Here is a 14,046-nt window from a genome sequence, read left to right as displayed (position 1 = left end):
CACCTTCAGCACACGCAACAGGAAGTTAAAGCGGTCTACTTCCTGACCAAGCACAGTGGTTAGGGAGTTAACTCTACCACTCGAATCTTGCAAGAACAGACTCTCCACTGCTGCATCCATATCTAATTTCTCTGCTCAGATGCACAAACATCATCCACAGAGACACACACACAAACAGGTTAAAAAAACTCGTTATAAAACCGATGAAGTTACAGTAGACTTGTGTGCAGGGAGATACAGGGGTTTGAGACTAACCAGGGATCTTTGCTAAGATGGTGTCAGCCAGCTCATGAACCAACTCATCATTGCTCTTCCCTCCACCAGCTGCTGAGGAGCGAGGCTGGACTTCTAGAATGGTGCAGATTAGTGTCATTGTCTCCTGCCTCTGTTTTCAAAGATGGAAAGGAGACCAATGTGTGTGATATATTTCAAGTAGCAGGTGCTCTTTATCTAAAGATGTGCTCTTCATCTCAAGATTTTTTGTTATTTTGTGTACAGCAAGAAGAGGTGAGAGTTACCTGGAAGGCCAGATTAGCGTTTTCATGCATGCCAAAGATCTCTGGATCATCAATAAGAGGTAGATCATCAATATAATTCTTATACTCAGTCAAGCTGTCTGAATCAGGAGCAAAATAAATCCCTGCACAAAAGGAAAGAGAGCCTTTGTTACTTAAAGTTGAAGTGTGTAATGATCTACTGGCACTACCATGGAAGTAGTGGAATTAAACAAAACATATAAAAAGGTTTCGCAAACGTAACACTTCCCCCTCCCCTCATGCTTTTCCACTCTCAACGGCTTTGTATGAACAGTATGCAAACTCAACTTTAACTTTATTGTCCTTGAATGCAATTTTTTTTTATGTAGATAGCAGTATACAGTACATACACAAACAACACAACACACACAAAATAACACACATTTATTATTCATTTAAATAATAAAGTAATTTAAAAACATGATTGCAGAAGGAATAAAGAAATTCTTATATCTGTTTTTTTTCCAAAAAGGGAATTTAAATCTCCGGCCTGAAGGAAGCAGTTGAAATTCAGTACACAATGAATGGGTGACATCGGAAAGGACTAACTGGCCCTTCCTAGTCACCCTATGTTCATAAATTTGTGTGATAGTCCTTAAGTCAGTCCCCACTATCTTGCTGAACATTGTAAATATACTACTCAACTTACTCATATTCTTTACATTAATATTGCCAAACCAACAAATAATGGAAAAACTTGAGACAGATTCACTAAAACAGGTGTAAAACATTTTAATAAAAGAAACACTCAGATTAAAAGCTCTGTTTCCTCAGAAAATACATGTGCTGAAATGCTTTCCCTCTAATAATGTAGGTGTCTGCCTCGAATTTTAGTTTATCATCAAATGCATCGAACGGCAATTACACTGAATAATTTTTCTTCAGACCGTTGACTTGTCACCGTTGGAACAAGCCCAACATAGAAGTTGCTAGCCATAGAAAAGCACCTCTTCAGCGGACCGAATCACAAGCTGCGTTTGTGAACGCGCAAACAACTCCACTGCAGTTGCGTGTTCCGGTCAGAAGATGAACAAAAAGCTGAGCTTGTGACGTGAGGTGCTGTCAAAGAGGATTTCTTTTTTTTGGAATTGGCACTACTATAGAATCTTCTCAAAGACAAGCGACTTCAAAAAGTTGCAATGAGTTATTAAAAATAAATTAATAAATCTCTGAAAGATACTCTGCACAAGTCCTCAACAGTCTGCCACCAATGTGATCAGGGCCTGAACTCTTCCTAATCTTAACCTGACCAAAACAACTATGTACATCAGCTCTGCAGATTTGAAATTTAAATGGAATGTCCAGAGTTGCTGATTTCCCACAATAATCAGATAATTCAGATGTAAAATCATGAGTATCAAAACGTGAATAAAATTAGTTAAAATCATCTGCGTAATTCATAATCGAGTTTACATCCTAAAGTAATACTTTTTGTCTTCTGTTTAGTTGCAATTATGGACTTAACTCCATCGCAGGCTACATGAGATTTCCCCTTTGTAAACAGTTTCTTCTTTTTCCTTGTACTGCAATTTTGCTAATTTCACCTCATTTCTGGGGACTCTCTGTACTGAATACTATCGTTTAAAATAAATATTCCTTAGATCAGTGGTCACCAACCTTTTAAAGCCCAAGATCCCTGACTTTGGCCTTGATGAAAGGCAATATCTACCTATAGATTTTTCATGGCCGATTTATTTTTCATGTCAAATTGGCCAATTCTGATACCAGCTGCCTTTTTTTCCATTGAAACTATTCTGAATACAGTCAGTTTCCTTCAGAGATACATTAATATAAATCCCCACCCCAATTCAATATTTACATGTTTCTTCTTATATTTCTAGCATCACAAACAGTGATCTTGCTGTGCCTGCTATTTTCTCTGCTGCGCGTCTTCAGCGTGTCATATTTTCACACAAATACAATTTCTGGAAACGATAGCAAGACAGTTTGTGTGCAAGTCTGGAATAGAGATCAGCCAAAATTAAACTAAAAACCGTCCAGTTGCCGATCATGTGTTTGGAGCATCTCTAGAAAAAAGTTTGCACCAAAATTATTTGTACTCTCACAAATGCTCCCAAATAAATTTTGAGGTTGCACAGATTCAATGGTCGCCATTTCGAGCCTTGATAACGTGTTTTTGTACTTATTTTTCTGTTATTTTCGGGAGCTACCGACACAGTGATAAAGATCTACCAGTCGGCAGGTTGGTGACCACTGCCTTAGATGATTAATCACATTTTTAACATGTTTAGTGATCCAAGGCTTGTTATTCAGAAATACTAAACAAGGTTTCTTTTGAAAGACCAAATCTTAACAAAATGCAATATAATTAGTCACAGTCTCAGTAAGATCATCTAAATTCATCTAAATCGGATTTAAACAATTCTGAATCAATACATTCAAAGCATCCCATTAGCTCTTGAACTGAGTCATCAGACCACACAGGAACTAATCTTTTATCAGTTTTTTCCCTTTTCAGGACAAATTTATAAACAGGGGCCAGATAAACAACATGATGGTCAGACAGGCCCAGAGGGGCTCTCAAGGACGACTTATATGCCCCTTTAATAAACCCATAACAAAGTTTCAGATATTTTCCACATCTGGTAGGACAATCCACATATTGATCAAAATGGCTGAGTGATTTCTCCATTTTACAATGATTAAAGTCTCCCATCGCAATGTTAGGTGCGTCAGGAGAGATGCTTTGCAAACGATACACTGTTTTACATAAGATGTCAGATGTATTATTTTTTTACATTAGCCTTTGGGTGGATGTATACAACAGAGATGAATATTTGTGGAAACTCCCAGGGTAAGTAAAAGGGGCGAAGCGATACCAACAACAATTCAATTTTGGGACTCACACATATTCCCTCAGAATCACAGACTTGCACCAATGTTGGTTAACATAGATGCATACATCTCCACCCAAAGATTTTCCAGTCACAGTGGCATCCCTGTCCAACCACAATGGGACACCGAACGTCAAGAATGTCAACTTCATCTTTGCAGTCAACACTGACTCAGAAAACACTAGTTTATTAATAAACAATTAAAATGTCTCCTTGCTATTTTTTCCCTGACACATTCATAATCATTAGGTTACTTTTGCCAGTGCTTTGCGGCAAGCTTTATGCATGCGCTTGAGCGTGAGGCATATATTCCGCCCTACTTAGCCAGTAACAAATCTACCTAGCCAGTAACATTTAACTGAAATATCTTAAAAGTCCATTTTACCAAAGGTGACCATTGGGGAAGTCAATATACCAGTACTTGTGATTATAATCGTCTCAGCACATTAAAACTGGGACAGTACAAAGTATTTCAGCGTTGGAAAAAGATGGAATTTAAAGAGTGAAGCTGAATCTATGTCTGTATTATTTACCAATTAAGAGAGTGTGTGTGTGTGTGTGTGTGTGTGTGTGTGTACGACGTACCTACTTAACCATATTTTGGGGGCAAATTTGTACCCAGAAGTGAGCGAAATCTGACAAAACTTTCTTTGGGGACAAAGTGCCCAGAAATGTTCAGAATGTTTTCTGTTGGGGTTAGGGTAAGATTATAGTATTTAGAACAAGCTGTATATAAAAACAACAAAAGTCTATGGAATTTCCCCATTTATCAAAGTAAACATGTGTGTTTGTGTATACCTGATTTAGAGTAAGTATAGCCGTCCTCTAATGTGGCTGGGGAGAAGAAACTCTTGAGTATGGTGCGCAAGCATCGCTGATCCCAGGCATCCGTCACCCTGCCTCCATACGTAATCTCACCTGCAGAGACAATAAAACAAACATACCACATTTCAATTCGTTGCATGACTAACTGACACCTTGCCAAAAATCAATGAGACAATTTGACATTGTGTGAAGCTTCCTTAATGAGTCTTTCCCAAAGCCTCTCATAACAAAATTACTGGAACACTCTCTCATAGTCCCCGCACGCCATCAGCTGCACCAAATTTGATTAAATTTATTGTCACCAGCTGATGGTCTGTAAAATGATGCGTACATATGAGAAATGCATTTGTAACAATTGTAATACATTTTGGAAATTTTTGTGAAAGAATCCAAAATATTTTTGGAAAACTGTCAATAATATTACACAAATATTGATATTTATTTAATTTATTTAACAGACAAACACATAGAAACAAAAACATTTTATCAGTAAATTACCAGTACCGGTATGATTACCGGTATGAGCATGTACAAGGTCAGAAGGCATTGAAAATAAAGCGCTTCTCATCTGGATCAGTGTTTAAAGATCATTTTTGATGATTGACATCACAGTTTACCAGTGTGTGCATTTTATCGGAAAAGGCATTCTGGTCATTTTACAGTGATTTTTCCGGGATTGCTATGTGAAAGGGGCTAATGACTGATGCTATAAATATTTCTGCAATAAACACAGACATATACCTGTGATATATATAAGAGCATCCCAGGGTATATGTCCTTTATGGCAGTAGAGGCTTTGGTTGAGAAGAGCACACTCTCTGTCGCTGTCATTGAATTCATAACGGATGTTCCAGCCCAGAGGACCAAATTTCTTCCTCTCCTATACACACATGAATGCATAAACACAGAAAGGAAATCACATATAGACAGAAGAGAAGGATTTAGAGGATGTGAATAAGTAAAGCAATCCTGAACATCTATTGTACTGCAAATAATTGGCCATTTTATTTCAAACAATTGGGTAGCACTTTCAATGAAGACTATGCTTATAAATATAAATACAATTTTTACAATAATAAAGTATTACTATTCTATAAATATATTTATAAAGACTCATTAAGACCTATACTGCATTATAAGAACAGTTATAGTATACAGTTATTAAACAATTATTTGTTGTCATGGTTTGGGTTTTGTTTCTTGTCATTGTCATGTTTCTGTGTCTTGTCATGTGATCCTGCCATGTGTCTTGTCATTGGTTAATCGTCTGATCATTGTTCACAGGTGTTCCTTGTCTTGTAATTAGTCTATGTATTTAAGCCCTCATGTTTGCCCTGTGTCCTTGTCGAGTATTGTTTGTTCTATGTCCCAGATCCGGTTTCTTGTTTTCTAGTCTTGGTTTTGTGTTCCTGTTTTAGTTTAGAGTTTTCCATGCCTGGCTGGTCATGCTTTTGTTTTGTGTTTGTTATATGTTTGATAATTAAATTTGCGTTTGGGTCCTCATCTCAACTTGCCTCCAGTGAATTCGTTACAACTAATTCATGCATTTGCTTTTTCAATATGCATGCTCATAATACACTGATTTATAAATGTTCAAATATAAAATAGATCTAGAGACACTTGTTTGATGTCCAGTTAGTTATCAATTATGTCTTTAATGGCTAATGTTTACATTAGAGGTCATGAATGGTAGGTAATTCATGCTAGTATGTAACATTAAACAATGTATATATTTTTTCAACTGTTTGTATTAATGGTTTCTGTTTTTTCCCCCATTATATTATTACAGGAATTATTGGTCATTAGTTACATTTACAAGTAAACAACTTAAATTTATAATGAGCAAATTTTCATGATTTCTTAACATTTGCTTTAGGAAAATTGCATCTTATGTTTTCACTTTACTTAAAGCCACAAATGATGCATTTATGGAGGTTAGTAACTGTATTATCATAATACTTATTTTTAAGAACACAACACGGCTATTAATAACAATATATTCACTTATTTGACAGAAATATCTGTCAAAAATCTGAATTACTAAAATGTCATATAATATAATAACAATATACAGCAATGCAGGTTGTCTGTTTTATAAATACGTTCATGGAACCATACGACTGACTAATTAATAAATATAAATCAGTGTGTAATTGATTATGCGCATTGAAAATCAGTGGATAATGGATTATGAGCATGTCCATTGAAAAAGCAAATGCATGACTAATTATAAAAATTGAGTAATTATAAAAATATTAGAAATGTAACTATAACTGTTCTTGTAGCACAGTATAGGTCTTAAGTCTTTATAAATATATGTATAAATTAGTAATACTTATAATGAATTATAGCTCCATTTATGCTTATTTATAAGCAAGGTCTTCATAGAAAGTGTGAACATTTTGTTACCTAGATTAAAGTAAAATTTAACAAATGATTTCTGTATCAAATAAATGGTGTAGTTTTGAATTTTCTATCTTTTGATTTTTTAATCTTCAAAAGTGTCAGTTTACACAAAAAATATTAAGCAGCACAACCATTTTCAACATTTAGAAGAATATTTAATCTTATTAATTAGAATGATATTAGTATGATTTCTGAAGGATCATGTGAAGGATAAACACAGACAAGTAATGACTACTGAAAATTCAGCTTAGCCATCACAGGAATAAATATATTAATATATTATTGTAATAATACTTCACAACATTAATGTTTTTACTCTATGATCAAAAAATGTAGCCTTAATGAGAATAACATCAAAAACATTTTTACCAACCTCAACATATGAATCTATAGCACATGTACAAATATCAACATATCAAGAATTTTAAATATAGACCTTGAATATAAAACCAAAAGTCTCTCTCTCTCTCCTCTCTCTCTCTCTCTCTCTCTCTCTCTCTCTCTCTCTCTCTCTCTCTCTCTCTCTCTCTCTCTCTCTCTCTCTCTCTCTCTCTCTCTCTCTCTCTCTCTCTCCTCTCTCTCTTCTCTCTCTCTCTCTCTCTCTCTCTCTCTCTCTCTCCTCTCTCTCTCTCTCTCTCTCTCTCTCTCTCTCTCTCTCTCTCTCTCTCTCTCTCTCTCTCTCTCTCTCTCTCTCTCTCTTCTCTCTCTCTCTCTCTCTCTCTCTCTCTCTCTCTCTCTCTCTCTTCTCTCTCTCTCTCTCTCTCTCTCTCTCTCTCTCTCTCTCTCTCTCTCTCTCTCTCTCTCTCTCTCTCTCTCTCTCTCTCCTCTCTCTCTCTCTCTCTCTCTCTCTCTCTCTCTCTCTCTCTCTCTCTCTCTCTCTCTCTCTCTCTCTCTCTCTCTCTCTCTCTCTCTCTCTCTCTCTCTTTCTCTCTCTCTCTCTCTCTCTCTCTCTCTCTCTCTCTCTCTCTCTCTCTCTCTCTCTATATATATATATATATACACTGTATGTTTTTCAGTATATTTGCATCAGACACATAGCTTATAAAGTATATTTTCCACCACCAGCTAGGTAAGTGGTTTTCGGCTGTTCATAAAAATCATAGACATAAAAAATATAAACTTAACCTCACAAAGAGAAACAATTTAAAGTTACTCCAAAGCTAATTTACCATATAAGCTGCACAAGAGAAAAGTTTCCATCTAATAATTTTTATTTAATCATAAAAACTGCATTCATGCTTTTAAATTTACATTCTCTTGAGGCTTCAAATTAAATAGAAACAGAATTTTCAACCCTTGAGCCCTGACCTGAATGACGGCGTGGAAAAAACACACTCCAAAAATGATCTTCCTCCATTTCCTGCCAAGGGTGTGTTCCTCAAAGAATGTACTGCTGATCTCTGTAAAGGCGCGTCTCACATTGGCACGGAGACCCTTTGGGGGCTCGTTAGTAACCTACCATCACATTAACAAAGGCTAATTAGTTTCCTGACAACACAAACATATTAGCAACAAAACAAAAATTAGAGCCAAAGACAAAATAGAACTGCTAAAATTAATACAACTAAGTTACAAACTCTAAACAGGCTGACCACTTAAAGACATTCATGTCACTGCACTTTCATTATAATGAAATATTGTTTATGGTCTTATAAACTACTATTGGTTCCAGTGATTTAAGTAAAGCTGGGGTTTAACTGATAGGGACGTAAGCACAGGGGTGTTAATGTATTAGGTAAAGAGTTAATAAAATATGAAAGCGCTCCTCCTTGTGAAGTGTTATCTTCTTCTTGCAGGAGTGTGTGACTGCGTTAGTGTGACTAAAATTTTAATTTCATATACATGCAGATGCAGTATCCAAGTGCTGGAAGGATGAATGATGTGTAAAGGTAAAAATATGTGCATGTCATCAGCATATGGATGCCACTGACGCATGAAACTTCTCTCAACATTGATGCATGTTTTCATCTCCGAAAGAAAAAAAAAAAACGAGATAAAGGCATGTGCATACTTTCCTGAAATTTTTTTATGTATGGATGTATGTATGTAAGTTTGTGTCCTTGTGTTACCTTGACAGAGTTTTGTAATACAGTGACAGGAAACACATTGGTAGGCATGGAACTAAGGAACAGTCTGAAGTCCTCATGGATAACTGTGTCTGCAAAGGCCATACAAGAACAGGACAACATAAAACAGGCCAACAAAAAAATTGCTTCATAATGGATTCACATGTTCAACACACAATCTGTAAGGTCGAAGCAGGTACAAAACAGGTGAGCATGTCTTAAAAAAGAACAATAATATTTTCACTGAACCATACAAACATGTACACAGACACAAATATAAACATAGTTAAGTGTTACTTTATAAATCGAGTCATTCATTTGACATATTTATTTGGAAGATCATACTAATTTAACAGTTTCAGCTTCAGTGGTTCTGGAGAAATTATAGCGACCACATATCAAGTGTTTATATATAATATTCATAAAGTTTTGATGTACTAAAAAAAGCACTAAAAGCGAGAGATAGGTCACAGATCTGCCTTTAATTCTTTAAGCAGGGGTCTTCGAACATTTCAGGCCCACTTATTTTTAACATTTACTTTATACGTTTTAATGCAGGAAAGACAATCAAACATATACAGTACACTACCGTTCAAAATTTTGGGGTCAGTAACATATATTTTCAAAATAAATATATTTTTTATTCACCAAGACTATTTAAAAAACTATTTTTTGTAACAATGTAAAAGTCTTTACTTCTTAAAAAAAACTCCTGCAAGGAGAATAATCCTTTTATGAAAAAAAAAGCATTTTCATTAGTTTAAACAAAAATATTAAGGAACATAACTGTTTTTAATTAATAATAATAATAGTAATAATAATAATAATAATATTCTTGAGCACCAAATCGGAATTTTAGAATGAATTCTGAAGGATCATGTGACACAGAAGACTAAAGTAATGGCTTAAAATAGAGCTCTGCCATCATGAATAAATTACATTTGAAAAAATAAATAAATAAAATTCATTTGCAATATATTTCATATTATAACTTTTTTGCTCTATGACCAGTAGTGTAGTTAAACTCCAGCTTTTAAACTTAAGGTTTGTTTTTTTTACACAAATTTTGATATTACACATTAAATGACCCCTAGGGACTGCAGGGATCAATGCTGAAAATCCCTGTCTTAAAGGACTTTGTTCTGATGCAAAACCTCACTCATACACAAACTAACCAGGTTCAGCGAAGGTTTTGATGAGCTCCTCCATTGCCAGCATCCAAGACACAGCAAGGTGGCAGTTTTGAAGGAAGATCCAGTCACCAATCTCCAAAGCTTTCATAATCAGCTTCTCTGCTATAGGACCCTGACCCTGACCCAGCGAGATAGATTTCACCCTGCAATACAAGAAAACGTCTCTGGTTACTACCGTAACCTCACTTCCCTGAGAGGCGGGGAAATTAAACACATCCCTATAAATGCATGGGCGCGACAATTGCATCAGAATCAAGACTGAACGCTTGCACAGCTGATTAAACAGCGAACACGGCGGCTTACGCAATGTCTCGTTCCCGCTTCTCAGGGAACCGAGGTTACGATAGTAACCGGAGACGTTCCCTTTTGAGAGCAGTAACTCTACATTGCGTAGCAATGCTGCGGGAAGATAAGCCTGGAGAAATTCAATTCAATTCAATAAATTTATTGCCATGTCAACAAGTTGATAGGAATTTGTCTTGGTACAAATCTCAGACGTAAATAACCTAAAAGACAGACATCATAAGTACAAAAAAACAGACAATGTTCACCAACAATACCCAGAAAACATAAGGTCATTAGACCAAAACCCCGCGGAAAAAAAGACAATACACCTCGGCAGAGAAAGTGCACAGTGCATACAGTTGATAAAGTGCTGCTAGCAGTCAGTGCAAATTCAGATGTCTGATAGCCAGAGGATAAGTGCTGTCTCTAAAACGTGATGTGGAAGTCTTAATGCTCCTATATCTTCTTCCTGATGGGAGGAGATTAAAGAGATGGTGAGCAGGGTGAGAGTGGTCCGCTATGATGTTTTTAGCCTTTCTGATTATTCTGGTGGAGAAAAGTGAAGAAAGTGAAGGGAGACTACAGCCTATAATTTTGGATGCCCTGCGTACTACTCTTTCCATACTAGTTTTGTCCTGAGCGGTTGTGTGACCGAACCAGACAAGCATGGAAAAAGTGAGCACGCTTTCAATAGTTGACCTATAAAAGTGGGTCATGGCAACTCAGCTGACTCTAAACTTTTTGAGCTGCTGCAGAAAGTGGAGTCGCTGGTGAGCTTTACTGATCTTAATATTAGTGTTGAACTCCCATGATAAGGATTCCTGGATTGTGGTCCCAAGGAACTGGAAGGAAGTGACCCTCTCCACCTCCACCCCATTAATGGAGAGCGTAGGGAGGGGACTATGGGTCCTTCTAAAATCCACTACCAGTTCCTTGGTTTTTGAGATGTTAAGAGTCAAGTTAAAGCTTTCACATTATTTCAACAGCCCCTCCACTTCTCCGCAGTAGTCAGACTCATCTCCGTTAGTAATAAGACCAACTACAGAGGTATCGTCAGCAAACTTAAACAACAAAACTGAACTGGTGTGTGATTGACAGAATTGGGTGTATAAAGAGTACAGAAGTGAAGAAAGGACGCAGCCCTGAGGGGTCAAGCTACACCAGCCACGGAAGAGACAGACAGTCAGCCAATAGCCGCACCGCTAGGAGTGCTCGCATCTTATAGGCGGACAGCTCATCAGCTCCGACTCTATCAAAATTTGCATATCCAAACGCAAAGAAAGCAATAAGCTCTCAAGCATGAGGTTTAAACACAGTGTCAATGGCGGTAGCGTAGTAGCCACTAGTAGCCATATACACAGAGTCAACAGCATATACATCCAGCTTGTAAAATCTGGCGAAGGTGTTCTGAGAAGACCAGCCAGCAGCATGACATAAATCCTGGATAACCGCCCTCGTTGAATGAGCTCTGATGTTGAGGGGACAATTTTTCCCCTGGTATTCGTAAGCTAATGCGATAGCATCCACAATCCAGTAAGAAAGTCTCTGTTTTGAGACAGCACGTCCCTTAGTACATCAACCAAAGCACACAAAAAGCTGGTTCGACATTCGCAAAGCCCTGACAGGACAAACAGCGCTGAGTGTCAGCGTCACGTGAGGATGAAGGCTCAGCAGATACAGCGGGCAGGGACAACCTGTGCTTTGAACGGTGTAGAGAGCGACTTAGGCATGTAGCCCCGTCTAGGCTGGAGAGTAATGCTGCCGTCGCCGGGTCTGAAACAGATACAATCGTCGTTCACCGAGAATAAGTGTATGTCTCCAATGTGCTTCACAGAGGCGAGAGCAAGGAGCAAAGCCTTTTTTAGGGAGAGCTCCTTACCAGCAATCGAAGCTAAGGGCTCGAACGGCGGTAGAGAGAGAGCCCTCAAAACTAGAGGCCATGAATAGTAGGGAGGTTAAGCCCAAAAAATAGGCCTTTGACTTCAAGTCATGATGCAAAGGTCGTCTTTGGTATGGAAGTACCTTAGGGTCATACAAATAAATTTATCCTAAGACACAAGTGAGATCACACTTTGTATCAGAAATAAACAGGTTTTTTCAAAAATGTATGCCAATGCGCCGAAAATACTCTAGAGCCCATATCTTTGCTTTTGTTATCACTATAATGACAAATTTGGTGTCAAAGTGTACATTTTTGGGGTCAAGGAATCCAATAAAATTGGTTTCAAGTTTAAAACAACTAAAATTTTCCCCATACCATGACAATTGGGGGTAAATATGCACATTTCACATAAAAATTGTGTCATCAGAGTGACTTTACTTATCTTTTCCTTCAAAAACTTTAATTTTGTATTTAAGCAGTGCAGCTACTTCTGTACATTACATTTGTCCTAAGTAGCATGAGATTTCGACCAGTCAGTTGTAGCCTATAGCAAATCAGTTCCTGCAACAACACATCCCATCTGCACCAGGAGCTGTGACAGCTGTTGAAGGTCAGAGGTGACAGGTTAACACTTTGAGGTTCGTATGACTTCCTCATTAAATAGAAAAATGCTTTTAATGTTAGATAACTAGTAACTAGCTAGCTAGTAACTAGTTAGCTTCATTATAACTAGGTCGCTAGTAACTAGTTAGCTTCATCATAACTAGCTAGTGACTAGTTAGTGTCATTTTTATTGAAGCAAACACATAGCCTACATGTTGCTAGCTAGTTAGCTAGCTTCATTATTTGATATTTTTTACTTTTGCGAATGCTTGTTAATGCTCATATTATCTCTCTTATGATGTTAAAGCAACTTAATTTCTTTTTTCATATTAGCCATAATGGAATGCCGTGACTGGAGTTTATGCTTCCTATGTCAGTCCGCCCTAAAGATTGAAAAAAGATCCCTCTTAAACCGAGGACCGTGACGTCGCACGGTATGGCGCAGCCGGGGCCCCACCCTGGAGCCAGGCCCGGGGTTGGGGCTCGTATGCGAGCGCCTGGTGGCCGGGCCTCCCCCCACGGGGTCCGGCCGGGCTCAACCCGAAGGAATGACGTTGGGCCGCCTTCCCATGGGCTCACCACCTGCAGGAGGGACCGTAAGGGGGTCAGTGCTGAGAGGATCGGGCGGCAGTCGAAGGCGGGGGCCTCGACAACCCAATCCCTGGACATGGAAGCTAGCTCTAGGGACGTGAAACGTCACCTCACTGGCGGGGAAGGAGCCTGAGATTGTGCGTGAGGTTGAGAGGTTCCGACTAGAGATAGTCGGGATCACCTCTACGCACGGCTTGGGCTCTGGAACCACACTCCTCGAGAGAGGATGGACTCTTCACCACTCTGGAGTTGCCCATGGTGAGAGGTGGCGGGCTGGTGTAGGTTTGCTTATAGACCCCCAGCTCAGCCGCCATGTGTTGGAGTTCACCCCGGTGAACGAGAGGGTCGTTTCCCTGCGCCTTCGGGTCGGGGATAGGTCTCTCACTGTCGTGTGTGCCTACGGGCCAAACGGCAGTGCAGAGTACCCGGCCTTCTTTGGGTCTCTGGGAGGGGTGCTGGAAAGTGCTCCAACTGGGGACTCCGTCGTTCTACTGGGGGACTTCAATGCCCACGTGGGCAGTGGCAGTGACACCTGGAGTGGCGTGATTGGGAGGAACGGCCCCCCTGATCTGAACCCGAGCAGTGTTCAGTTATTGGACTTCTGTGCTAGTTACAGTTTGTCCATAACGAACACCATGTTCAAGCATAAGGGTGTCCATCAGTGCATGTGGCACCAGGACACCCTAGGCCGTAGGTCGATGATCGACTTTGTGGTCATTTCATCTGACCTGCGGCCGTATGTTTTGGACACTCCAAGAGAGGGTAAAGAGAGGGGTGGAGCTGTCAACTGATCACCACCTGGTG

General features: G+C 38.7%; 1 protein-coding gene across 1 annotated transcript in view; it reads right to left on the bottom strand.

Moving 5' to 3' along the window:
* dnah6 (dynein, axonemal, heavy chain 6) overlaps positions 1-14,046 on the bottom strand; it is a gene marked incomplete at both ends in the record, with an annotated part of 105,110 nt that overhangs the window by 6,140 nt on the left and 84,924 nt on the right. The window contains 8 exons of the mRNA XM_081360404.1: positions 4-131; positions 256-385; positions 519-640; positions 4,190-4,309; positions 4,958-5,096; positions 7,931-8,077; positions 8,692-8,780; positions 9,864-10,024. Coding sequence (XP_081216530.1) covers positions 4-131; positions 256-385; positions 519-640; positions 4,190-4,309; positions 4,958-5,096; positions 7,931-8,077; positions 8,692-8,780; positions 9,864-10,024 — 1,036 coding nt within the window. The remainder of the gene's footprint in view (positions 1-3; positions 132-255; positions 386-518; positions 641-4,189; positions 4,310-4,957; positions 5,097-7,930; positions 8,078-8,691; positions 8,781-9,863; positions 10,025-14,046) is intronic.

This window comes from Scardinius erythrophthalmus, assembly GCF_964197995.2.
Source record: "Scardinius erythrophthalmus genome assembly, chromosome: 3".
Taxonomy (NCBI): domain Eukaryota; kingdom Metazoa; phylum Chordata; class Actinopteri; order Cypriniformes; family Leuciscidae; genus Scardinius; species Scardinius erythrophthalmus.
The sequence above is the reverse complement of the archived record's forward strand: the minus strand, read 5'-3'. Positions and strand labels throughout refer to the sequence as shown.